We start from the raw sequence: 24404 nt of genomic DNA, 5'->3' as shown, positions 1-24404 counted from the left end.
ACACTGTTATGCGATACAATGACAAAATATCATTTGATTCTCATCTACAGGAGAATTTAATCAGGAAGTGGACTACATGGCATTTTTTTCAAGTAGGTCCTTGGAGTACTTTGGCAACAGGCTGGGCATCATAAATGGAAGATTTGAACTTTGCTTATATATATGGGTGTAACTTTTGTGTTCCTTCTCATAGAGGATTTTTCTGAGCTGTTGAACAACTAGCAGCTGGAGGCTGAAAAGATAGTAAAATATTCAGTTTTTCAGAATTTTAGGAAAGCCTTGCAACAAAACATTTCTCTGAATTGTTCACTATTTATGGGACATGCTGATTTTTGCTCTGATCATTGGGTTGACATTTTCATAACTTTAAACCTCATTTTGAGAGACATGTGTGATTCTTAACTCCTATAATGCTAAAATGTAGGACTGTGGTTGTTAGAACGGGAATGAGCATTTGGGACATGGTAGAGAAAGGGCTGACTTGAAAAGAAAGTGAGAATTCTGGTTTTTACGTAATTTTGTTCTGCTTAAATGGTCAAGACACTTAAAATAGCTGCTTTGAAACCATCAAGTATAGACACTTGGTTATAATTTAAAATAGCAGCACAGTTGAATGGATACTTGATTCCAAGAATTTTTCTATAAAACTGCTTTGAAGTTTTTGTTTTGAGATGAACAACAAAGCGATTTTTTTTTTTTTTTTCATTAAAGCACACCAATGACTTTTGCAGTGTTCCGATTATTAAGTTAAAATGCTGACTGTTGCAGGCATTCTTAAAGGAAAAGGACTGTGTTAAACTTACAAACCCTCTTTTTCCCTTTTTTATTTTTTAATTCCAGCTCATCCCAACCTTCTGTCTGAGGTCATCATAAGTGGTCCATGAAATTATATTAAGCACTGAAATGTGAGTTCAAGTAGTATGCTCAGATATAGAGGTGTTCAGGAACTTTTGAAAGTTAATTGTGGGTGGTTGGGCCAGAAATTTTAGAAACTACTTGTTTCTAGTATGTGCATTATACAGTGCTTGGGTTTTATATTGGGTTCTAAGACTGAATCATGGATGCACGGTAATTGGACAGTGTAAAAAAAGTGGCATCATAGGTAGTTTGGTGTGACAGTACTTCTATCACTGGATTCATAGGGCTTAGCCATGGGCCATACTAAGTTTAGCTATAACTAACTTCCGCACATCAACTGAGGTTGAAGATAATGTTTTTGCATCTGAACCAAGCACAGAGAAATGGTCAGTGACTGTGGTTTAACTGGTGGCTTGTAAATTAAGCTGCAGTAGTCTCATAAACCACAGTAACATAATTGAGTTTATAGTTGTTGGACTACTTTGAGTAAGAGAGACAAAGCAGACAACTAGGAAAAGGCTGATATAGGAAGAAAGTAAGGCCTGATCTACAAATAATGGTATTAGTGTGAATTAAAGCCTTGTTAAATAAACTGTGGTTATGGATTCAATGGCAATTTATAATTTGACTTAAATTTGTACTGATTTAGCTTTTGTTAGTGACCTTCTGGTGTCAGCTGACCTCTTAACTTGCTTGTACCAGTATGTCCACATATTCACAAATACCTGACTCCTTTTTCACTTTTGAGAAGGGACTACAGAGAGGTTGGGTCAGGAGGATGATGAGCCCTCAGCAGCAGTTTGGAAGCTCTGCTTCTGGAACAACAATGATCCACTGTTCAGAAGTTGGTGGTATTAAGGCAATGACTTGCCTGACCTTAGATTTAAGAGCTGTGATCCTGACTGTTATTACAGTAACAGGACCAGTGATTTAGATAATTTAAACTTCTGAAATAAATTCTGAATTTGATATTCAGGCAGAGGTGAAGAAAATTATACCATTGACTTTGGATTTTGTGAGGTTTCTGTTGGCTTATAACTCTTAACATGTCTATCTATGTGATTCAGTAGAATGGGTTATAATGTGGTCACGTTGACAGAATACTGGTTGTTTGACTTGAAAACTTCTGAGGGTGTCATAGGGGCTTGCTGATCTGTGTAATTCAGAAGTTCTGCTGTCATCACAGGTTGGAAAGGCAGTCACAATGTTCACAGATGCATTTACCAGAAAACAGTGTATCCAAAAGACTTTCAAAGTTTTTTGGAAGAGGCAGACTTAAAACTGTTTTTAAGACTTGCATAGCAAGTTTTGCTGAAAAACTTGTTTTGTGACAGAAATCTGGAAGGGAGGGCTATCCACCTGCAGACCAGCCACTAAGTGTACAGTGTAGTTGGGAGATGCAGTTGAGGACTTGAGTTAGTATGGGGTGTGGATTTTATTTAAAAGTTGAACCCTGCAGAATAGAACAATGTTTAAACCCCTTTCCTTTGAAAATGTCAACTGCTGTTACAAGGGAAAATAGTAAGCCAAGCCCAAACTGTTTCACTGCTATGTCCACCTTAAAAGTGAGGCAGCCAGGAGTGAAGGGATAAGTCTGTCTTTTGCACTGTACCAGCAGTTTGACTCATTCTGGTAGCATCTGACAACAAATGTGTTCGGATCTGATCATTGTTTGTGAGCGGAGGGGTTTTATGCAAAGACCAAAGAATGATAAGCAGGGCCCAGAACGAAGCGATGCTGAAGAGATTCCTTCTGTTCCAAAGCTTGGTCCATTGGAGATGCATATCCCAACATGTAACCCCTTTGATGGATAAAGCTTCTATACTTTATGAGGAAATTAAAATTCAGTCCTTGAGTAGGAAACATCTATTTGCTGTTGTAAACTGTGTCTAAAACAATTATTCTAAACAAACTTGTTCTGAAAGTGTTTTTTAAGCTTGCTGGTTTTCTTCCCATTCAGGTTTTTGGAAGTACTTGACTAACAAACAGAATATGAGGCATGGAAGAGTTTTAAGGTGATTCACTGCTTCAGGCTGAGTATCATCATCTTTCCCCAGGTTGATCTAGGCTTCCAAGACAGGCTTTCAGGTAAAAACTGTTCTGTTTCACAGTTGATGCCATTTAGTAATAAATAAGCTTTTCACAGGGTTTCTTCCAACAATATAATTATTTGCAGTCTAGAGGGTTAAAATGTGTATGTTTTGGATGAAAAAGCTAATTAGATTTGTTTGTACCTTTAGTCGTCTTGGACAATCATTGGGTTATTAGTTCTTTATTTGTGAGGTTTGCTGTGGTTGAGGTGTTTAACCTGATTTTCTGTGGAAATCGTCTGAATTCTGTTCCATGAAATTTGGTGGAATTGGAACTCTCGAAGCTTATAAACTTTGGTAATATGATCTTCAAATGGAGACACACACTAAAACTAGTGTTCCCAGTCAGTGAAAGACAGAACTTACCCTTTATTTATGTTAGGTGGAAGCAGTTGGCTGGCCAGTTGACATAAGAGTAAACCTGGTTTAGTTAAAGATCACTGACAATTCTTTAAAAAAAATTGTGTTAAGTAATGTGTTTTGAGAATGGTCATGGTTTGTATGCAATATTCAATACACCAGTAGCTGGAAAGGGAGAAATTGCCTATTACCTGTTTTATGACAAAAGGAAATAATAGAATTGTGATTTTTGCCATTTTTAAGAATACTAAGTTTGAGATTTGTTATTTTGGTTAAAAATATGTAACTTTCTGCTTCTATTAATACAGTGTTTTTTTGGTGTGTGTGGTTTTGTGTTCCCCCCCCCCCCCCCCCCAATGTTAGACAATCCAATGGCAGACCAAAGGATGGACATATCTTCTACAATTAGTGACTTTATGTCACCAGACCCTGCTGACTTGATCTCCAGTTCCCTTAGCACTTCAGGAATGGATTGTAATAGGAAAAGAAAGGGCAGCTCTACTGATTATCAGTAAGTTGGATTTCTCTTGATTTAACGGTGCTAAAAAGAGGTTGTAACACAACAATACAATGGGGGAGACGATAGAAATATTTATAGCAATTTTTAAATAACCTTTTCTCAACAACCTGTTGTAAAGGTTTTAATAAAGAAAAAAGCTACTATGCACTAAGAGGAAAGTTCATTATTAAATAATAAAAATAAAGCCTTCATCTTGGTGCAGCTAGAATTGAAGGCTATCAAATGCGGTAAGGCTGAGGAAAGGAACCTTTGGCTGATGAGGGGGAAAAAAATTAATACTGATGAAACATACAGTGTGAAGGTTGATTATATTGACCATTTACATAGGAAATAGAATGTTTGAGTAGTGAGAGGGAAGATAATAAATTCATTAAAAAGCAGAAGCAAAACTGGGAATAGTTCCTTTTCCTCACCTATTTTTTGCCTTTTTAGTCACTTCCTATCAGTGTGCTGCCAACCTTTGTCTGATGAAGCTATTTTGGTCTCCCAGTTGAATATGAATCTGAGTAGTCTCTGGTTTGCAGCAGTAGATCTGCCTTTCATTAAATCAACTCACTTAATCTTGTGTTGGTTCTTGACAGTAGGCTATTATTCCTGACAAAATAAAAACATAGTTTCTTCTCAGTCAGTGGTAGAATGTGGTTTTGTTTTAAGAAATCTGCTTCTCTTTAAGGGAAGCTTGCTAATAACAGTGCTCAGAAGCATTGTCCAAGCCATAGTTTCTCTCCTGGGGCAGGTGTTTGAAATACAAAGAAATCACACCAACTCTGCTTTAGAATAGTGAAGGTTGTGGTAAAGTTTGTCAGATTTCTGAACATGTAATGTCTTCTGCACTAGGTACAGCAAGACCAACCTACTTACTCCAAGTCACTGTGAAAACATCATATGTATTGTAACTTTACAAAGTCTAGCTGCAGGCTAACTTGTGAATGGATCCCATCCATTATTAATACAACTACGTAGTCCATTTTTACATAACTTAGCACAAATTGTATCATTGTGGGCCTTTGGATTGTTGGCAGTTCTTTTTACAGGGAGGGGTAAAATTTTTAATCCATGCTGAGCATGACAATTAAGAATTAGGTTCCCTGTTCATAGGACTTCTTTTTAGGAGAACTTATGTGCAAAACGTTAAGCACTGTTTAAAGACCACAAACATATGGCATATATACCTTCTCTAATATGCATTTAGTCTTCCTGGAAAGTACATGACTCCCTCTAGGTGAATTGACTACTACAAAATTCAGTGAACAGCCTCAATCTTACCAACTTCCTCTTCTCTAGAAAGGATTTCTCCATCTTTATTCTTCTGGGTAGGAAGCATTGCTCAAGTCCTCTTTTCCAAAAGACAGCTTGCTCTTGTAAGTTATAATTCTGCCCTTTAGGTCGTGTGTGCATTTTATTAAATATGTGAAAACACTGTTTCCTTGAATCCTAAGTAAAATAAGGTTATAACAGCTGTCATCATACCACGGTTCATGTTGTGTTGCAAGGGAAATGGTGGCTAGTAAATATTCCTTTTTTAAAATAGAACTTAAGGTAGACTTCCTTGATCCCTCCTATATGTATGTATCAGTAAATGTTGTTCAGAAATGCTACTGCTCAGCTTTTGCTGACTGTTAACTATTTTTTTACATAAATTGTCTGAGTGTCAGGTTTTATGTTTCATCTGCCAGTGAAGTCAGGGAATAAGGAAGGAAGAACCTGACTGTTTTAGTGTAGTTCTTCATTCACTTCTCAAGTACAAGCAAGCATATTGATCAGCTGCGCTTTCAGCTCTCTACACCAGGTTCTTTTCAATTCTTTCTCCTGCCACTCCTCCAGGAAAATTCCTGTCCAACCTATTGCTGTCACTTCAGCAAAGGTTGCCTGTTCTCCACTATGGTCTGTTTTAGTCAAATGCTGGAATCCAAGACTTCATGCACAGGTCTCAACACTTAATTTCTTCTCTTGGGAGTAGTGTTTTCAACTGAAATAATATATGATAAGAAAACAAACTATCCTGAAGTATTTGTAACTTACCTTGTACCTCTTAGACTTTGGTTTCTGGGTTTTTCTAAGGCTCAAATGAACTTTGTCACAACAAGCATCCTGTAGCTATAGCGGGCATCACAAGTGGAAAACTGATGCCTCCTTTCTGTTCTTAAGTCCTGTTCTAGACCTGCATGCTATTTCTTTGTGAGCATCAGAATTGCTTTGAGCTGCTTACTAAGACAATAACTCAAATGTGCAAATTGAGAGATGAAGAAAACCTTTAGCATTATTCAAACTTTTAAAAACTAATCACAAAGATAATTGATTTAAAAGTGCAGTGAATAGCATATGAAAGACTACCATGTTTATTTTTAAGGAGGCTAATGTCCCGTGTTGAACAGGAATAACTAGTATCTTAATGGCTAATAAGAGAAGATTTTTCATAAGGTTCTTATAAAGTGTAGCCTCTCAACATGTTAAAACTCAGTGGTATTTCAGATCACTTTACCGTCTTGAAGTGATGCCAACAGTTAGTTTGCATGTAGAAATTCTGTTTAATTTCCTTATGATATGATAAAGTCTGGATAAAGTTCAGAATCAGGACTTTAGTACTGACTAAAAGAAAATGTTCATCTGTCCTGCTGGGCAGAATCAAAAACTGAGAAACTTGAGGTTTTTTTTTTTTTTTTTTTTTAATTTTCTGGCCTTAGAGTCCTCTGAAATCCCATTTATCTAACCACAAGGGCAACACACATAAAGCACAGCTCTTTCATTTCTGAAGAGGAAACAATGTCTCAATGATTTGCATAACATAATTTAGGTTAGTTGTTTTACTAGTTTTTCACATTAAGTGTAATGAACTATGTTATCTTTTCTTAAAAAGTAGAACTACTCTTTCAGAAAGTATATTAATTTGAACAAGCTTGTCTCCTTAGAATATGTTCACTGCTATTGTCTTGTTTTCATTGTGCTTTTCATTTCAAATAGAATATAAATTAGCTTGAGAATTTCAACAGAAAATGTAAGACATTATTCTTATTTCCTATATATGGTGTACTTTATTTTTCTTTCTTTTCAGACTTGATGGCTTTCCTTTTGAGTAAGTATAAATATTTCAATAATCAGTTTCACTTGAAAAAGATGCTTGGTGTTTTTCCTTGCCTTTCCCTCCCCTTTACCTAAAATTTGCAGGTAAAAATTAAACCAGAATAAGCCAGGCTTAAGAGTGTACATTTAAGCACAGATTTATGTATATCAAAGTATTCTTTTTCCTAATTCTTTTGTCTAAGAGTGCTGTAACTTTAGGCATTCAACTTTTTTCACCAGATACAGCTATGAAAACTTCACGCTTTCTTCTTATTATTTCTGTACACATGGTTACAATATTAAAATGTAATAAGGGGTATCCTTTTTATTATTAATGCCTCCTTTCTTACTTTTTTTTTTCATCTTGAGGCAAAAGTAAGCCATGTATCTACACTGAAAGTTGTACTAATTTAAGATGTGCCTGGTTAGTTTCATACAGTGTCTCATTCTGTCCATGCACTTGGCTATTTCCAGTGGTTCGTTGGTCAAGATTATTACCATCTCCTACCCCAAAATCAACTACCATAAGGCAAACTAAAGTCTAGAACACACAGGCATCTGCACAAAGTAATTCAGGACAATTTGTGAATTTTATGCTATGTACTTTGATAACTGCCTCTGGTTGAACTTTTAACTATAGTAAATGCAAGTTAGTAGCCCTATTTCTGATGAAGGCATGAAAAAATATCTGCTTTGATATGTCCTTTTTTTTTCCCCTCTAGTTAACTGAAAAACATTTTTATAACAGATGATGTCTTTGAACTGCAGCATGTTTTACTGTCAAACACATCAAACTGTGCCATTTTGCTACCTCCAAAGGAGACACAACTAATTTAAGAAAATGTTTTAATATTACAAAAACTACACAACTTCTTTAGTCCTTCCAGGTTCTCACTCTTTTATATTCTTATTTTTGTATTTAAGATTTAAAGATGGTAGGAATACTTTGTTCTAATTTTATGATAGTTTGATAACAGTTTTGCTAATTCTGCTTAACTTGTGATATATTGCTTTATTCTGTTTCTGCAGGGAAGGTATGGACACAGATAAAGATGACCAACATGGAAGGTACTATTGATACAGTCACTGAAATGTTAGTTCCACAGTACTGACATAGAATCCTGTGTGTAGATATCTGTTTTCAGTGTCACTGTGGTCAGGTGTCCCAAATTGTTTCTTTGCTGGGACAAAGGCTTAAGATTGTTGAAGAAATTAAAGCAGACAAACAAAAAACCCCAACACTTTGAGCCACGATATTATAAATAATGATATTTTCTGAAGAAAGCTTAAATAAATATTCAAATTTAAAAAAAAAAATATTTTAATGAGGATCAGTAGGTGAGATGCATTAAAAGAATTGTTTCCAGTGTTTTCGACACTGTAACTTTGTGATACCATTTCTCAACAGATTGGAGTATACAGACCAACAAGGCAGAATAAAAAATGCAAGGTAATACTCTAAACAAATATATTGAAAACAATTGATCTCTTGCCTCTTTCCATATATGAAATATTTACATGTGTTTCTTATCCTAAAAATCTTTTTCTTCTAACTTTGACCTCTTATTTTCCCATATCTTTGCACTGTTCACATTTTTCATGTATAAATTGCATATAGTTTTGTGAAAACGCGAACTTGGTAGGTAATTTGGCTTTAGTCACTTCTGTTAATATTAATGTTGAAATTGCACTGTAAATGTTTCTGATAATGTTACATTCTTAATCTTGTTTCTTTCAAATTCCATAGTGGGTTGTAAAAGCGTTAACAGTGACTCTTTAATATGGGAAAATATAAAACCAAGATAAAATAACTTAGTGTTTATCATCATTTTTCCTGGTTAGGAAGAGTTTAGTTCAGAGACCTCAAATACTTCAAATGGAAAGCTGTAGGATGAGTGGAAGGCTTATATTGCCACAGCAAAAGGTAGTTTTAAATACTTAGTACATTCATATAGTATACTGATTACAAATTCTTAATTGAATGCTTTATTCAATATTTATATACACTGGAATTTGCTTATCTGTGACCTTTATGATTCCAGTTATGTTTTAGGAGTACATGCTAAGAACAAAGTGTTGTGCAGCAGTAGAAATCCCTAGATAACTTTGTGCTGTTTGATGGATTGTTTTAGAACTGAGGATTTGGTGTACTGTATGGCCAACATTATGTGTGTTTTCTGGTAAATTAGAGCCATGTGCTGCAGCCTTGTCTATTGCTTATAACTGTTACTCGCCCAAATAATGAACATAAAATGTCTGAAGAATTCTGTATGTGGATGTCCTTTTCACGAGGATAAGAGGGTAACTTAATTATCAGGAGGAGGTTATTTTTGTGGTTTTGTTATTAAAAAAAAAAAAAAAAAAAAAAAAAAAAAACAAACAAAAACCCAAAATCCAGTATATGATTTATTTTCTCATGCTTTTTCTGTTTTTCCTCACTACCTTATTTGTTTAGGGAGGCTCACAGTCAAATTGAAAAAAGGCGTAGAGATAAAATGAACAGTTTTATAGATGAACTGGCATCTTTGGTACCAACATGCAACGCTATGTCTCGAAAGCTAGATAAACTCACTGTATTGAGAATGGCTGTCCAGCATATGAAAACATTACGTGGTAAGTTGATTGGGGGTGGAGGGGGGGGATGACACAGGACAGGACTGGAGGAGGATGGCAAAATGGGGTTTCCCCAAAGCCATGGGTTTTTTTCCCTTTCTTGCCCTTTTGCCAAAAAGGAGTAAGTTAACACATTTTGAGAGGACTTCTCCCCACTTCTCCCCTTTTCCTAGCATTTGATGCTGCGCGTTCATTTATAGCTTACTGGTTCATGGTCCAGTATCCTGATCTGACTGGGAAATTTGTGGGTGAGAAAAGAGTAATTTTCCATCCTCTGACCTGATTGATTACCATCACTAGATTTGACAGAAGTGAGACGGGTGGGGGGAGGGAACAAAGACCTTAAGTGGCAGTGCGCAGTTGAACCTTGTGTAACGCTGAGCTGTGCTCTTGAGCAGGCAATGTGCAAAACTTGTTGGATAGAGAGGTTAGACTTTAGGTGTAAAGTAATATTCCTACAGGGCTTCTGAGGTTTTGTGTTCATACCTTTAGCTCTGTGTGAAAGAATGGAGAGTCTTTTTAACCAGTTTCTGTTACAAGCACCTGAAAGGAAACGTGGGTTTGGAAGAGTTGGGGTTGTTGCAAGTTCTTGTATGTCCTAAAGCTTCATATAAGAGTGAATGAGTGCTTGGGTACGATCAGTGATGATGGTGAAAGCTTAAGCCTTCAAGAAATATGCCCCTGAGAAAAGATAGTGATGCAGCTAATTTAAAGAGAGAGTCACTGTTCCAGTTTCTAAGAGACCTGGTGTCTTCCAATCATACTTATCCTAGTATTTTTGAAAGGTTTAACTTTTTCTCCCACTGTCATTTGATGAGGTTAGTACTTCATAGCACTTCAGTGGTTACTAATTGGACTCTTTTTTTGTCTTCATGAAGGGAATAGAATGAGAAGAATTACTCTTCAATAAATAGCTGCCTCATTTGTTGCTAATTTTGGGCTTTTGGCATTGTGAGATGTCATTGTAATGTTGTTTTTTGTCTTTGGCATGGAATGAGAGAACTGATTTGTAAGTTCCTAACTGACAATCTGTTTACATGACCTTGTCATGTTTTACTAAGTTAGAAAGAGAAGAAATAGTTTGAAGGTTTTTATGCTTTAATCTCTTGTTTTTCATTTCTAATTCTGAGAACAGACCATAAATCAAGCACAGCATTTGGGTTATAAAAGTGTTCCTCGACATATTTTTTTTATCTCAGAAGGCATATAATTTGCATTACTATGTAATGCAGTATTTGTGTTTTAGCAAAAAAGCTTCATCCTTTTTTTGAATTAATAGCAACAGAGCTCATGTTGATTGTAAAACAAAACCAAAAGCAACTTTCACTTTAAAGAGCACCTGCAATGAATAACAGTATAAGAAGGAGCCAAAGGAAAATTGCTCATTTTAAGTGTGTATTGTTAAGTTTGTGATATGGGGATTGTTTGTTTGTTTTCTTTAGGTGCTACAAACCCATATACAGAAGCAAACTATAAGCCTGCTTTTCTATCAGATGATGAATTAAAACATCTTATTCTCAGGGTAGGTTTCAGCTTTTAATTAAGCGAGATTAATGGCTGTGACTGTAACTCTCCCAAAGCAAAACACCAGTATTTTTCTGCCTTGTATCTCAGTTTAAGTATGTTCTGATTATGGGAGATAATGTAGTAACCTGCAAGACTACTGCATAAAGTCAATGGGTTTTAACAATGACTAGCATCTCTTAAATTAAGCAGAAAGATTTAAGAGGGAGATCTGAGGAAACTCTGATATTTTGATGGTAACCATCAGAATCTTCAGTTATTTCATGGAATGAACCAAAATTACATAAACTTTTCTTGCAGACTTTCTGCCATGGGCTACTTTGATGTGATTTTCAGTATATAATGATATAACAAACACCTTTTTTTGCAGTCACTGATGTAACATGACTTAGTATGTTTGGCTGCTTGCTGTATACTTCTTTTATAGTGTGGAGAGTATGTATCACTTGTCAATAGTTAAGCTCTTCCAGTAGCTTGTGTAATTTGTGAAGCACTGCAGTGTCCAGATGCAGCATATGCAGAAGTTAATTTCTGCAGCATTGTGACTCTAAAGCTATAAAATTAGGGCCTAATCCTGCATGCTTGTATGGACTGAAAAAGAGTGCTATTGAAATGGGAATTACTTGCCTATAGGCACATAAAATAAATATCCAGATTACGTTTGGTTTCTAAAAGAGGAACTATGGAATAAATACAGTTAAAAGAATATTTTAATTTGAAGGCATTATTAAACATAATCATAATATTATTGGACAAGATATGGATTCTCTCTTGCCATACAAGTGATTTTAAATTCTGGGCATGATGCCCAGAATGATGCCAAAAATGTTTGCAGATGCAAAAAAACCCTTTATTGTAATTTCATATCTTGCCTGTTGACTCGGTTATCTCTAAATGTTAAGACAGCTCTCCTAGTGTAGAAATTCTACTGTACACAAAGTGTTTTTAAATGTTATAATGATGCAATGAGGATGAGGATTTGGACTTAATGATCTTAAAGGTCTTTTCCAACCTAAACAATTCTATGTTTCTACATATAACTTAGTGATTTACTTCCCCCCCTTCACCCCCCTAATTAGGCAGCAGATGGATTTCTTTTTGTTGTGGGCTGTGACAGAGGGAAGATACTGTTTGTTTCAGAATCTGTCTTCAAGATCCTCAACTACAGTCAGGTATTCTTTTCCATTTTAAGTAATGTTAGGCCTTAAAAGATCTGAAAGCTTTTTTTATGATTATATGTTTATATGGAGGGGTATTTATGTGATTAGTCTGTCTTGAAAGCTGAGATTTATTGCAAAGAAAGAGCTTTTCTCTGCCATGTCATTAGAGAAGATTGTTTCTAGTTTCCATTCAAACTAAGGAGGTCAAAAGGAACTAACTTTACTTCACTGACTGATGCATTCTGATCAGGGATTTACCCTCAGGCTTGTAAAAGCGTTATCTAGTTGGGAGTGTAAGCAAATATTGAAAAATCAGTCTAAGGTTCTTCCGGTAGTGTCACGTGAGTTTTTCGACTTTGTTTTCTTTCTGTCTGTTCTGGTTTTGCTAGCATACTTACTAATGGAAATTGGGAAGCAATTATACCAAAGCCAGGGTTTTAATACATGCTTAACATGAGGCTTAACTTATATTCTTCATTCTTTCTGTCATTTGTCCTCCTTACCAAATTTAAAAACTGTATTAGTTTCAAAAGTTTTCCTCAGCCAGCCTTTAGTTAGGTATATACTAAATACCTCCTCATCATGTAAATATTGAAAGAGAACATTTGCCATTATGATTTTTCCTTCAAATGTCTAGCATGTGAAGTGAGACTGAAGATAAACCAGAATATTTGGTGGTGGATTGAGCATGCTATTTCTGCAAAACTCTTACTGAAAATAACAGAAGAAATTATCATGTAATGTAGTCCTAACCTCAAAATATACAGAGAAAACGTACCTTCCGTTAAATCCTGGATCTCAGATGTTTGATGTTCCTTGGTTAGACCTATATGTAAAAGGATTGTTTATAATGGATGCTAAAATTGGGAAAAGGTACCGAACAATTATCTTAATTTTTGACTGAATATTCAATCTCTACAGAATGATTTGATTGGTCAAAGTTTATTTGATTATCTTCATCCTAAAGACATTGCCAAAGTGAAGGAGCAGCTCTCTTCTTCTGATACTGCACCACGAGAAAGGCTTATAGATGCAAAAAGTAAGTATTACCACCTTTTGAAAAAGTATCATGTAGCTGGAATATTTGACTAATATAGAAAGAGTGTGTGTGAGGTGCTGTTTGGATTGTGTGTCATGCCAAGGAAGTTTTAGCTTAAAGGAAAAAAAAAAAGAGGGGGAGGAAAAAAAAAACCAAACCGGATACCTGAATGTAGAAGCTAGTAGGTTTGGCATGCACTGCACTATAGATGCATTTGTTTAACTGGCTTCACTTGTGAGGTATCCTATCTTTTCCAGGCATCAAAGATTTAATTTTTCCCATTGAAGCATTTGTTCTAATATGTCATTCTCAACAGTCAGAATACACTCAGTATTATTTTTGTTATCCTTAGCTGTCAGTCAAGATAGAGGTATTTATTTATTTATTTGTTTATTCTGCCACTTCCATCAATGACCTAGCCTTTCTCTTACAAGGTTTTTAACCTGGTCCTTGGAGTCATTTCCTACTATGTCTCTTAGCTCTGACTCTGGTGTTTTAAAGTAGTTCTGTATCTGTGCTGCTTTTGAGGTGAGTGGGTGTTTAATTCACTCTCATAACAGGAGTCTGCATTGCTTAAGTAGAAGATGGTATCTTACAACTGCAGATTTCCAGGTCATGAAGTCTTATGCTTGTCAGGAGCAGAAATCTCTAGGATCTCATCTCAAAGAAGCCACCAGCTCAACTTCAGAAACTGAAGCTGAGACACATCATTCCAGGGCAGTGAGCCTAGAGGCTCCAGCTGGATCAAATGAAGTTTTTCTGGCTCCTGGTTTTGTCTGATTGTCAAGCATGTATATCCAGTGCTAGCTCCTTTTTTGTATGCCTCTGACAAAGTTAGGGCAAAAATAAATACTATGAATTACAGTCTACCCATCTGCTATGATAGACGGATTGGTAGCATTTCAAGGACTCATATTCTTATGAGTACTAGTATGTATGTATGTATTTTTTTTGTTGTTGGCATGAGTGACTTGGGCACAGGTTGTACTCTTACCACTGAACAGCAGTTTAGAGTGCCTGTGGTGCAGGACAGAAAAAGAGGCTCAGGGGAGAACTTACCGCTCTCTACAACTACCTGAAAGGAGGCTGTAGCAAGGTGGGGGTTGGTCTCTTCTCCCAAGTAACAAGTGATAGGACAAAAGGAAACGGCCTCAACGTGTGCCAGGGGAGGTTTAGACCAGATATTAGGAAAAATTTCTTCACCAAAAGGGTTGTCAAGCATTGGAACAGGCTGCCCAGGGAAGTGGTTGAGTCACCATCCTTGGAGGTATTTAAAAGATGTGCAGATGTGGTGCTTAGGGACATGGTGCAGTGGTGGACTTGGCAGTGTTAGGTTTATGGTTGGACTCGATGACCTTAAAGGTCTTTTCCAACCTAAACAGTTCTATGATTCTATGACAGTCTGACCTCCTTGAGGTGACCTCATTCAATTTTAGTTTTAAGGGAGGCACGCTTTCCACTAAAACATTGGCATCATTGTTTTCCTCCTTAAGTTAAAAGCCTATACTCCTGTAGGCTTTTTTTGTACATGTTTATAGCTGTTTGTTTATATGTATCCTCATGCAGAAATGGTTGAAGTGGATAGCAAGCTGTGGAGAAGCTGCTATGTGATTTAAATCTTGCATCAGCTCTTGGAGCACTGTCCCTTGGAGCTCCAGCTGCATCACTGGCGTTGCTGATACCTGTGCTCCTGATGCATGCCAGGCATCTTCCTGGAGCTCTGTTTGTACCAGCACTCTGCTGTTGGCTCCCAGAGTTGATGTGTGTTTTGGTACTGTGTTTCTCCAGTTACTTTCCACAGAAAAGAATCTAAGAATCTCCTGCAAGAATACGTTGAAGGTCAGGACTTATTGTTAGGACATGTTCATATGCACTTATTTCTTTGAGGCTAGAGACTTCTTACACATAACTGGAGATCTTGGGGATTTGTGTAGTCCCTGTGTAGGTCAGTGCTACCTTTTTTCCCCCCTTCCATTAGAACAATGAAAAAATCTCATGTTTAGGAACACACCAGTTGAGGTGGACCTGGAATGTCACTGGGCCTCTTCCGCTCTGTGCATGCGTATGTGCTCTCTGGGTGGCTGTTGTGATAGAAAAGCCTTCCAATCTGAAGGGTCTGGGGCCTGTTGAGTGGCTATATGTATGAAGTACTACTCTGGTTATATGTAAATAATCTCTGTGTATTTTTAATCAATTGATTAGTGTTCAAAGAAATCGCAGCATTTATTGCAAAACTCCTGTGGATTTTTACAACCTTTTGCTAATCTTTGCGTTTAGAGCCCTGTGTTCTCAAGCTTGTGTCAATGTTTTCACTTTAGAAAGTGTAATCAGAAATTCTAATGTTGATATGGTCAGTTGGGTCCTGCATGTATTCACTTATATAAAAAACTCCAGAATAGGACTTCTGCTTCTGAAGAAGGATATAAAAGGACTAACGTGCAAGTCCCAGCAAAGTTGAAACATCGTACAGTTGGGTTGTACGTAATCATTTGTATGGTTAACTTTTTACCTGACAAAGAAGGCTTCCTCACTTCCTCTGTTTGCTACAGCTGGACTTCCAGTTAAAACTGATATAACACCTGGGCCATCACGACTATGTTCTGGAGCAAGACGGTCCTTCTTTTGTAGGATGAAGTGCAATAGACCTTCAGTGAAAGTAGAAGACAAGGATTTTCCTTCAACCTGTTCAAAGAAGAAAGGTAACAATTATGCATTTTATTACCAAATGTAATGGCTGTCAGGCTGCTTTTTATATACAGCTGCTCATTTGCAGTGGCTAAATTTTGTACATTTATTGAACACTGTCAATGTTTCTTATTAAGATATTGAACTATGTCTAGGTCTGTTATCTCTTCATACTTCCTCCTCCCCCCCTGTAGCTCTTACAACATTGTATTAGCATATAAAGCCAAATTCTCCTCTCTGCTTTCTTGAAATTTTTGCAGGCAGTTTGTGCTGACAGTTCTAGGGTGATTATTGCAACGTCTTCAGACACTGCTCATATCACATTCAGTCTTGACCTTCTAGCCAATGTCTCCAACAAAGGGGAGCTGTTACCCGTTCTTTTTCTCTGCTCCATATTTGACAAGTGATATTTGGATGGATATCCAACTTAAAAAATGAGTTTATTCTGAGTTCATCTGTGGTTTTGGTACATTCTGAGTACTGGAAACGTAGGATTTCTACACCAGAAGCATTTGGTCATAACATTATCAAAGTTGGTAATATTTTTTTCCTCTGCAGGGTATTATTCTAGACATGTTGGAATATATATTAGTTCAAATTTTACAGCTTCTTCTTTGAGTACTTTGGATAATACATTTGATATTAGTTAGTGGAAAGAGTCAACCAGAGAACAGAAGGCAACTTCAGTGTTTTGTTTCTGGATGTGGTAGCTCCCCAAGTACTTCCTGCTAGGATCATGCTTTAGTGCTCATCCCTGAGGAAACCAGTTTGTGCAGTTAGGCATGAGCCTTTTGCTCTGCCTCTCTATGCAAGTCTTCTTCCTCTCAGTTTTAAGGCCTGCTAAGTGCCAAGGAATATGAGTTCTCCTTTCAGATACCAACGGTATTACCTGTCATTGTGAATCCTCATCCTCACCCCTATGTACACCTATCCCCTGTACACCCCAAACAGTGTATATTCTGCCAAACAAATTGTTCCTGGTTTTTGTAGGAGCTTCATGTTAAGTTGAAAAAGGCATCTTGTTTATTAATATACTAATTTCTTTGAACAATCCTTTAGGTTATTTGCATCCTTTGCTGAAAAATAAAATGTGATGCAATTTCTACTTAAAGATTATCAAAAGTGACCTTGGTCTGAACTTTGTGGTGTTTAAGTATAAACAATGGTTTTGCAGAGATAAATGTTTTAATAAACTATCTCAGATTAGCTGCACTGAGGCAGGAGTGCTGAAAAATCCCTTAGTGAACAGTATCCCATATTTCCTGGATAAGAGAGGAGATGCATTATTAGCAGAACTGAGAGGAAGTTCTGCAAAGCAATATCGATGACCTAACTGCTTTTTTGGTTTTTGTGTTTGTGTTTTGTTTTTTTTTTTTCTTTTTACAGCTGACCGCAAAAGCTTTTGCACTATTCATAGTACAGGATATTTAAAAAGCTGGCCGCCAACAAAAATGGGACTAGATGAAGATAATGAACCAGATAACGAGGGTTGTAATTTAAGCTGTCTAGTTGCAATTGGACGGCTGCATCCTCATGTAGTACCACAGCCAGTCAACGGTGAGATCAGGGTGAAACCTACAGAATATGTTTCTCGACATGCAATAGATGGGAAATTTGTTTTTGTAGATCAGAGGTAAGAATACTTGTAATAATTTCTACAATGAGTCACTGTCCAACACTGCTTTATTGACAGCTTTACTTAAAGCAGTGTACATACTGTTGAAAAAATAAATGACTGTTCTTTTCAGCATTTTACTAAATCCTGACTGCAAGTTATTTTGGTTTTTGAGACCCAGCTCAAAGCCATTACTGTGGGGTTTTTTGTTGTGTTTTTTTTTTTAATTAATAATACTGAATAAATACAAATTCCAAAAATATGGTTTACTAGACAGAATAATCCAGGGATCATTTCTGCCCATTTGTTAAGGGAATGTGAATATGTAGAAGAATATGATGTTCTCTCAGAGAATATGATTCTCTCAGAAGAATATGCTGTCCTATTTTTAAACTGGACTTTGTAATTACTACCTCTTTGTTGTTTGAAAACTTTTGCAAACACTGCATAGTTAAGCTATTGCATAGGCTGCATTAGACTTTGATAGCATATACATTTATTTAACTATATACTTGGACACATTCTGCTGAAATAATACTTCTGTATGTGATCTTTTGTATTTATAAGAAAGCTAGCTTTTCATAAGCTTTGCTTCTTGGAACAGGTTTGAGACCTTGTACCAATGTGATATCTTCTTTCAAGCATCAATTTTATTTATTATCTGAAAAGCTGCTTCTTATCTTTATCAAAAGAAATTGCTTGAATTTTCTTAATTAGCAGGGACACATGACCTGGGTCTTCCTTCAATATAACTGGTATCGTCAAGGGAAAAAGGATGGTCGAAGGATGTTAATGGAGGGGTTATGTTGGATTGGTTGGAGAGGGCTTGTTTGTTTCCCTTCCTTGTCAAGATGGGTTGAGACTGCCGAGATGAGGCTGTTTCAGGTTGCCTGTGGCTTAGGCTCAGTTACTTACAGTGTAAAAAAGCTCAGGCTCCAAACTCTGCCAGAATCTGCCTGCTGGAATTTGTTTCAGGGGTGTGTCAGCTGATTTTTAGTGGACTTTGAGAGGAAATAGAGCTGATAATCTTGAGAGGAAGTGCCGTAAGGAGAATCTCTTTTTAATGTTATCTATTTGGGTGAGGTGGTTGGATTTTTTTGGGTTTGGGGGTTTTGGTGTGCGTGGGTTTGGGTTGTTTGTTTGTTTGTTTTTTGTTTTTAATTTGATAGAAAGCTTTTGAAACACCAGCTCTTCTGCAGCGGTGCTTAGAGCTGGTGGTCACTCTGGGAGCTATGAGAGCGTTCGTAGCCTTTCTGTTTGTTGCTCAGGGAGTGTGCCATTCTGTCATGCCAAAGTATGGTAGTTTATGAACGAGTCTTATTTTCAAAAGATCAGACGTATTCCCCAATGGATAATTTTGAAGTATTTCTAAAATAGTAAGACTCAAAAAATGTTGACCCATTGGATTTAAACACATATGCACTTATTTATTTGTTTTCCGGCTGTGTTGTTTACAGACCTTGAATGTGTATACTACTTCAAAGAGCTCTTTGAAAGGGAATTTTTAAGAAGTAAGCCTCATCTGTAGGCATAAACTTGGCATCCTATGATCCATGCTTCCACTGGAGAATATTTAGGCACTTGTAAAAAAATTGAAAACTATTAATTTATTTCTATGTTGGGTGTTTTTATTTTTTTATATATATATATATATATATATATATATCAACTTGCACGGTTCCTTTACCATTTGCCCAAGGGAATCCAGGAAAGAAACACTTCTGAAACTCTCTGTGACCCTAACTTTTTGTCCTTATGGGTTGCATGGTCCCTGGAGAAGAACTGCTATAGATTATGTACTAACTAGCTGGGCTACCACAGTCAGAGAACTACTTAACAGTTCACTGTCAAAATGGTAGGCTGCACTGAATAGAGTTTTAAAGAGAACCATCTCACCTCTTACTTTCTCAGTACTTTTAATGAATCTGGATAGTGAATTTGAGAATAAGATTAAATTTATTATATATGCAGATGATATCATATACAGCTTCAGAATTCAGAGTTGCCTTGATAAGTTGGAAAAGCAAGCTAAGGAAATATAAAGGATGAAATTCAAGAAGGGAAAGAACCATTTCCTTCCTTGCTTAACAGAATATGATCAGATCTTGAATTCATTAGGTCTTTTGACATCTGCTGTAATTTGGTGCATCTTCTTTCCAAAAAGCCTGTTTATCCTGCTATGAAAGTAAACTTAAAAGGCTAGACAAGTTGCTTACAGGTGCCCATGTTGGTTGTTACCCACCTATGTCAGGTTTCCCACCACTGCAGTGCTGTTAAAAGGCTTGGTTACTTCAGTTCTTGGAATAAGGTTGACTTGGTTCCTGGCTCTTCCTTTTTAAAGATAGACTCTACATTTTGCTGCTTTGTGGTTCTCCACAGGCTCTGAGAGAACTCATCAAAGCAGTCTTGGAGCTGTCAGCAGGTTAAGTGTCTTGGGATAAGGTTCACCAGACAAAAGCCAGTTTGAAAAGTTCTCTCATGAATACTTGTAATGTTTCCTTCTCCAAGGCTGAGGTCTTAAGAGCTCCCTGTCAATGAGGACTTCAGGTGTAAGCCACGTGGTTGGTGCTGAATGCTTTTAGTGTGTGTGGGGAAAATACAAAAATGCCCTGCATTTAAACACTTTTTTTGCCAGTGGCACTTCATTTTTTGTGCTTCAATGCTTTTCCTGCTGTTCTTATTCATAGTTATTAATGTGTACTAATTTCTATATTTTATAATACTTCATTAGGGCTTTTTTGAGATTGCAGAAGAGGTGATGGATCTACCTAGGTTTGTTCCTTATTACCCTTCCTATTTAATTTGCACTGGAATAGTTTGGAATTGTGAATCTTATACTGATTTCTTTGAGGAACTACCACTTTTCCTTCAGTAAATTTTCTTCTAAGAAATGTACAAAATGAAAGTTCACTGTAGCTCACTCGTTTTGTTTGCTGTCCATTCTTCTAGTGAGGATCTCAGACTCTTACCCTGGAGTCATTCAGCCATGTTACTTTCTATCCTGATGTTCTTGAGCAGCTTCTCTCGGGCTCCTGCAGATTTGATTCTGACAATGTTCTCTATCTTCTAAATGAAATGGTGCACATTTCAGGGTCTTCCTGGATGGCTTGTCCTGCTTTGTTCCTTTCTCAACTGTTTCTTCCTTCATTGGGAAGTCTTAGAATGGTTTCCCAGGTGGTGGCCCTGTTCTTTGCACCATGGTAGCAGTAATGTACTGTCCCTCCCTGATACCCTCAAAAGTCTCTCTTATGCTGTCTTCTGGGGGCTGGAGGCAAGCGCACAAGTCCCTAATGTACAAGGTGACAGCAGTTCTTCCCTGCCCACCCCTCCACATCTGTTGTTTTTCATCTTAGTATTCTGGGTTAGATGAGTTATCCTAATAAAGTTGTTACAGCTTCTAAATCATTAACAACTCAAGAAGTAATTGTCTTGTTTTAACATACAGATCTCTAGGGTGCTTAGCATACTGGCCCATTATAGCTTCTTCCTTGTCAAGAATGACCCATTCACCTTGTGTTAGGCTGCTGTATAGCTCATTGTCACTTACCTGCAGTGCTGCTTTGCCTTTTCCTCTTGGACTTAGTTTAAAGCTTGGGTTACTAAGTTGATGTACAAAGTCATTTTTTTTTCCTAGTTTCTTGAGATGTCCTTCATCCTTGCCAACAGCTCCTTGAACCACTACCTTGAGAGGCAGATCAGGAATCCATGTCTTTCCCATGTTGCAGATTGCAGGTGTATTTCATTCTAAAGTTTTCTGATGAGGAAGAAAATGAGTTGACTTTGTGGCTGGTTCTGATGAAACAAGAAGTTGCTTCGTGCTCCTGTCTAATTTAAAATAGAGACACAAAGTAGGTCTCTTAGTGCTTATTCAGGAAAATTCTATTTGTTAACCTTTTTTATGGGTGTGGGTGCAGGGTTTGGTGGGGTGTTATTTTGTCCCGTTCTTAAGGCTTGTGTCTTGAGGGGCGAAAATGCACCTGAAACACTTGCTATGCTACAGTTTGGCCTCTATGCAGCAGCAGCACCGTGGGTACACAGAGGAACACAGCAGTTCTTCAAACCTTTGATGTCTATTTTTCAATGGCATTTTATGAAGAAAGCTTTGTATTATCTTGTAGCTGCTACGAGGCAGCTTTATTCGGGTTTAAATTCTCAGAATTACAATATACCTCCAAAGCAATTTAGAAAGTCTTACATCCCCTCTAGTGGTGATAGGTCAAATGTAATACCTGAGGGCTGTTGGTGTTATGTACTTTTTTAATTACCTGATAATTAAAAAGAGTATTCTTAATGAATTTTTTTACCTTCTAAGCTGAAAATTTCTGCCTTACTTGTGCCTTACCAAAATTCAGTGTGAGTTTTAGTAATCTGTCACTAATACTTCAACTTGAAATGAATTTTTTTTCTCTTCTACCTCCCTTCCCCAAGGGCAACAGCCATTCTGGCATACTTACCCCAGGAACTTCTAGGTACTTCGTGTTACGAATATTTTCATCAAGATGATATAGGACATCTTGCAGAATGTCATAGGCAAGGTATGATTACTAATAATTCAGTAAAGAAATTTTGTAAAAATATTGGAAACGATTGTGTATTAAGAAAAGCAAACAAACTTGAAAAGATTTGGATGTCCCTCTGTTTGCCAATGCTTTCATTTAAGAACATTGTGCTGTGTGCGCACCAAACAATATGATTATCTTGGACTTCCATGGATTTTTAGTGAATATTTGAGGTTCAGGTTGGGTGAGGGGGGTGACTGCAGAAACAGGGGTGAAGGGAGGAATTAACTGAGTTTTCCTTGGTAAGGGCTCTGCTTATGTAGTCGTGGTGCCTGTTTGACTCAAGGTTACTTGCTTTCTGTCTGTCTTCAGTCTTGCAGACAAGAGAAAAAATTACAACTAACTGCTACAAGTTTAAAATAAAAGATGGCTCTTTTATTACATTGCGGAGTCGCTGGTTCAGTTTCATGAACCCTTGGACCAAAGAAGTAGAATACATTGTCTCAACAAATACAGTCGTTTCGTAAGTATTTTTCCCTTAGCAGATGCATGTAAATGCTGATTGCTTTGCCCTGTTTTCTGATGAGATTTGTCACATCTTCTATATGACAATAGGTGTCTTCTCCAGATAACACCCAGAATGCATACCTGGGGAGAGGGAAATTAGTTTAATAATTACAGTAGTTTAATATATGTTTATTAAAGCCTGTAGAAATATAAATATTTTCTTTCTTTGGGAAAACCTGGGGTTCCAGTCTTTGTAGGGACTTACAGGAGATGCATTTCTTTGCTTATGTAGGAACTTCCCCCCTCCTTTTCTTTTTCCTTAAGGGTTCTGTACAGGTGCAGTGACTTTGCAGTAGAATAACTGGTGTAGAGGAATTTCTTATGAGAGAAGCTGTTTGGGTTCTGCATTGCACACTTTGAGTTGTAACATGGTGTTTTATTTCTGTTGTTTATCTAGCCTTGGTGTCAGTCACAGTGCTTCTTTCACAGAGGTGATAGTGACTCACAAACTACTTAAACCCTGAAGCATTCCATTCTGACACGCTGGCAGAGTGACTGTTTCGCAAGGTTTTCTACCACTGATTCTTCTAATTCTTTAAATCCACAGCACCAACGTACTTGATAGTGGAGACGCAGCCTTTCCACAGCTTGCAGCTTCTCCACACAGCATGGACAGTGTGCTTCAGGCTGGAGAAGGTAACTACTGTACAGTGAGGAAGTTACTGGCAGTCATGCCTTATTAGCAGCTAATCTTGCATGCACAAATTTGCTTCACGCTTGCATTGAGAATTTGTTAAAATCCTAAAGAAAAATAAGTTTTAGGGCAAAAAAGTACTAATGCAGTTCTTGCCCTGTTGAACTTAAATACCAGCTTTGGATATAAGCTGGTGAAAGAGAAGTGAATGAGCCAGTTAAAAGAAGCAAGTATAAACAGTGTTCGAGGAGTGACAAGAGGAGAAATGTTTGCCTTCATGCATGGCGCTATTCGTACATCGTCCCAGAGTGAATTCACGTGCTGTGGTCAGTGCAGATGACTACTTGGAGTGAATGGATCATAAATATAGTTTGGCCATTTGGCTTATTGCCCCTCACCTGCTCTTGATTTGACGGACTTCTTGTCAAGACACGAAGACTGACTTCTGGTAATCACCATGGTCTTATGAATGCTGCAGATCACTGAACCATCTTTTGTAACGGGTGGCATGCAGCATAATGTGGAGCAGAGCTTGATTTAATAATGAAGTGTTACTGGAGCAGGGTGGAAGTGAGGTAGAATAGAAGGATGCAGTGACAGCCCATGGATGAAAGACGGGGAAAGAAAGATGGTGAAAATACTGAGATTCTTTCCAAAGAGTTGGGAACCATTGCTTTTCGAGGCCCTATTTACTACACACTACTTCTAGCAGCTGTGCTTTTGCAGCTCTAGAGCAAGGATATTGTGCATGTCTGGAATTACTTCATAAGTTGTAGACAATATGTGTAGGAGAACAGTGCAAGACTTCAGCAAAGCTGGGCTTCTCAGTTATCTCTGCTCTGAAAAATGAGGTTCAGTAACTGAAACTATGGAGGAGGAAGGGTGGCAAAGCATGGGACAGCTGACAGTGGCAGGAAGAGAAGCTGCCGTGTAGGCATGAGGGTTAGTAATTGAAGGTAGAGTAACAGCAGTAACATGGTGTCTGGGCCTTCTGAGAATGGAAAAAAAAATACAGAACAAACTGTCCTACAATAGGATAAGCTTGCTCTTGCCACAACACAACCTTTGAAAAGAAAACAGATGTATAATATCATCATACTGACAGTTCTTGTCCCCAGAAAAGAAAGTTAATTTAGTGAAGTTTAAGTTCAAGGGGTTCTGGCTCTGCTAAGGATCTGAT

At 37.3% G+C, this 24404-nt stretch overlaps 1 protein-coding gene across 5 annotated transcripts in view; it reads left to right on the top strand.

The window, feature by feature from the left end:
• Positions 1-24404, top strand: part of BMAL1 (basic helix-loop-helix ARNT like 1) — a 53742-nt gene that overhangs the window by 23640 nt on the left and 5698 nt on the right. For 2 of the 5 annotated variants that reach the window (XM_075502095.1, XM_075502096.1), the window contains exons 2-16: positions 841-905; positions 2819-2946; positions 3672-3819; positions 6881-6901; positions 7918-7956; positions 8297-8338; positions 9344-9501; positions 10944-11023; positions 12105-12197; positions 13107-13224; positions 15774-15923; positions 17296-17542; positions 21953-22059; positions 22396-22546; positions 23138-23226. In XM_075502095.1, the coding sequence (XP_075358210.1) occupies positions 3680-3819; positions 6881-6901; positions 7918-7956; positions 8297-8338; positions 9344-9501; positions 10944-11023; positions 12105-12197; positions 13107-13224; positions 15774-15923; positions 17296-17542; positions 21953-22059; positions 22396-22546; positions 23138-23226 (1435 nt within the window). In that variant the 5' untranslated portion in view covers positions 841-905; positions 2819-2946; positions 3672-3679. Of the gene's footprint in view, positions 1-840; positions 906-2818; positions 2947-3671; positions 3820-5112; positions 5190-6880; positions 6902-7917; positions 7957-8296; positions 8339-9343; positions 9502-10943; positions 11024-12104; positions 12198-13106; positions 13225-15773; positions 15924-17295; positions 17543-21952; positions 22060-22395; positions 22547-23137; positions 23227-24404 lie in introns of those variants that run through there. The other 3 variants (XM_075502097.1, XM_075502098.1, XM_075502099.1) reach the window with 3 other exon arrangements.

This window comes from Mycteria americana, chromosome 5 (genome assembly GCF_035582795.1).
Source record: "Mycteria americana isolate JAX WOST 10 ecotype Jacksonville Zoo and Gardens chromosome 5, USCA_MyAme_1.0, whole genome shotgun sequence".
Taxonomy (NCBI): domain Eukaryota; kingdom Metazoa; phylum Chordata; class Aves; order Ciconiiformes; family Ciconiidae; genus Mycteria; species Mycteria americana.
This window is presented reverse-complemented; position numbering and strand designations above follow the sequence as displayed.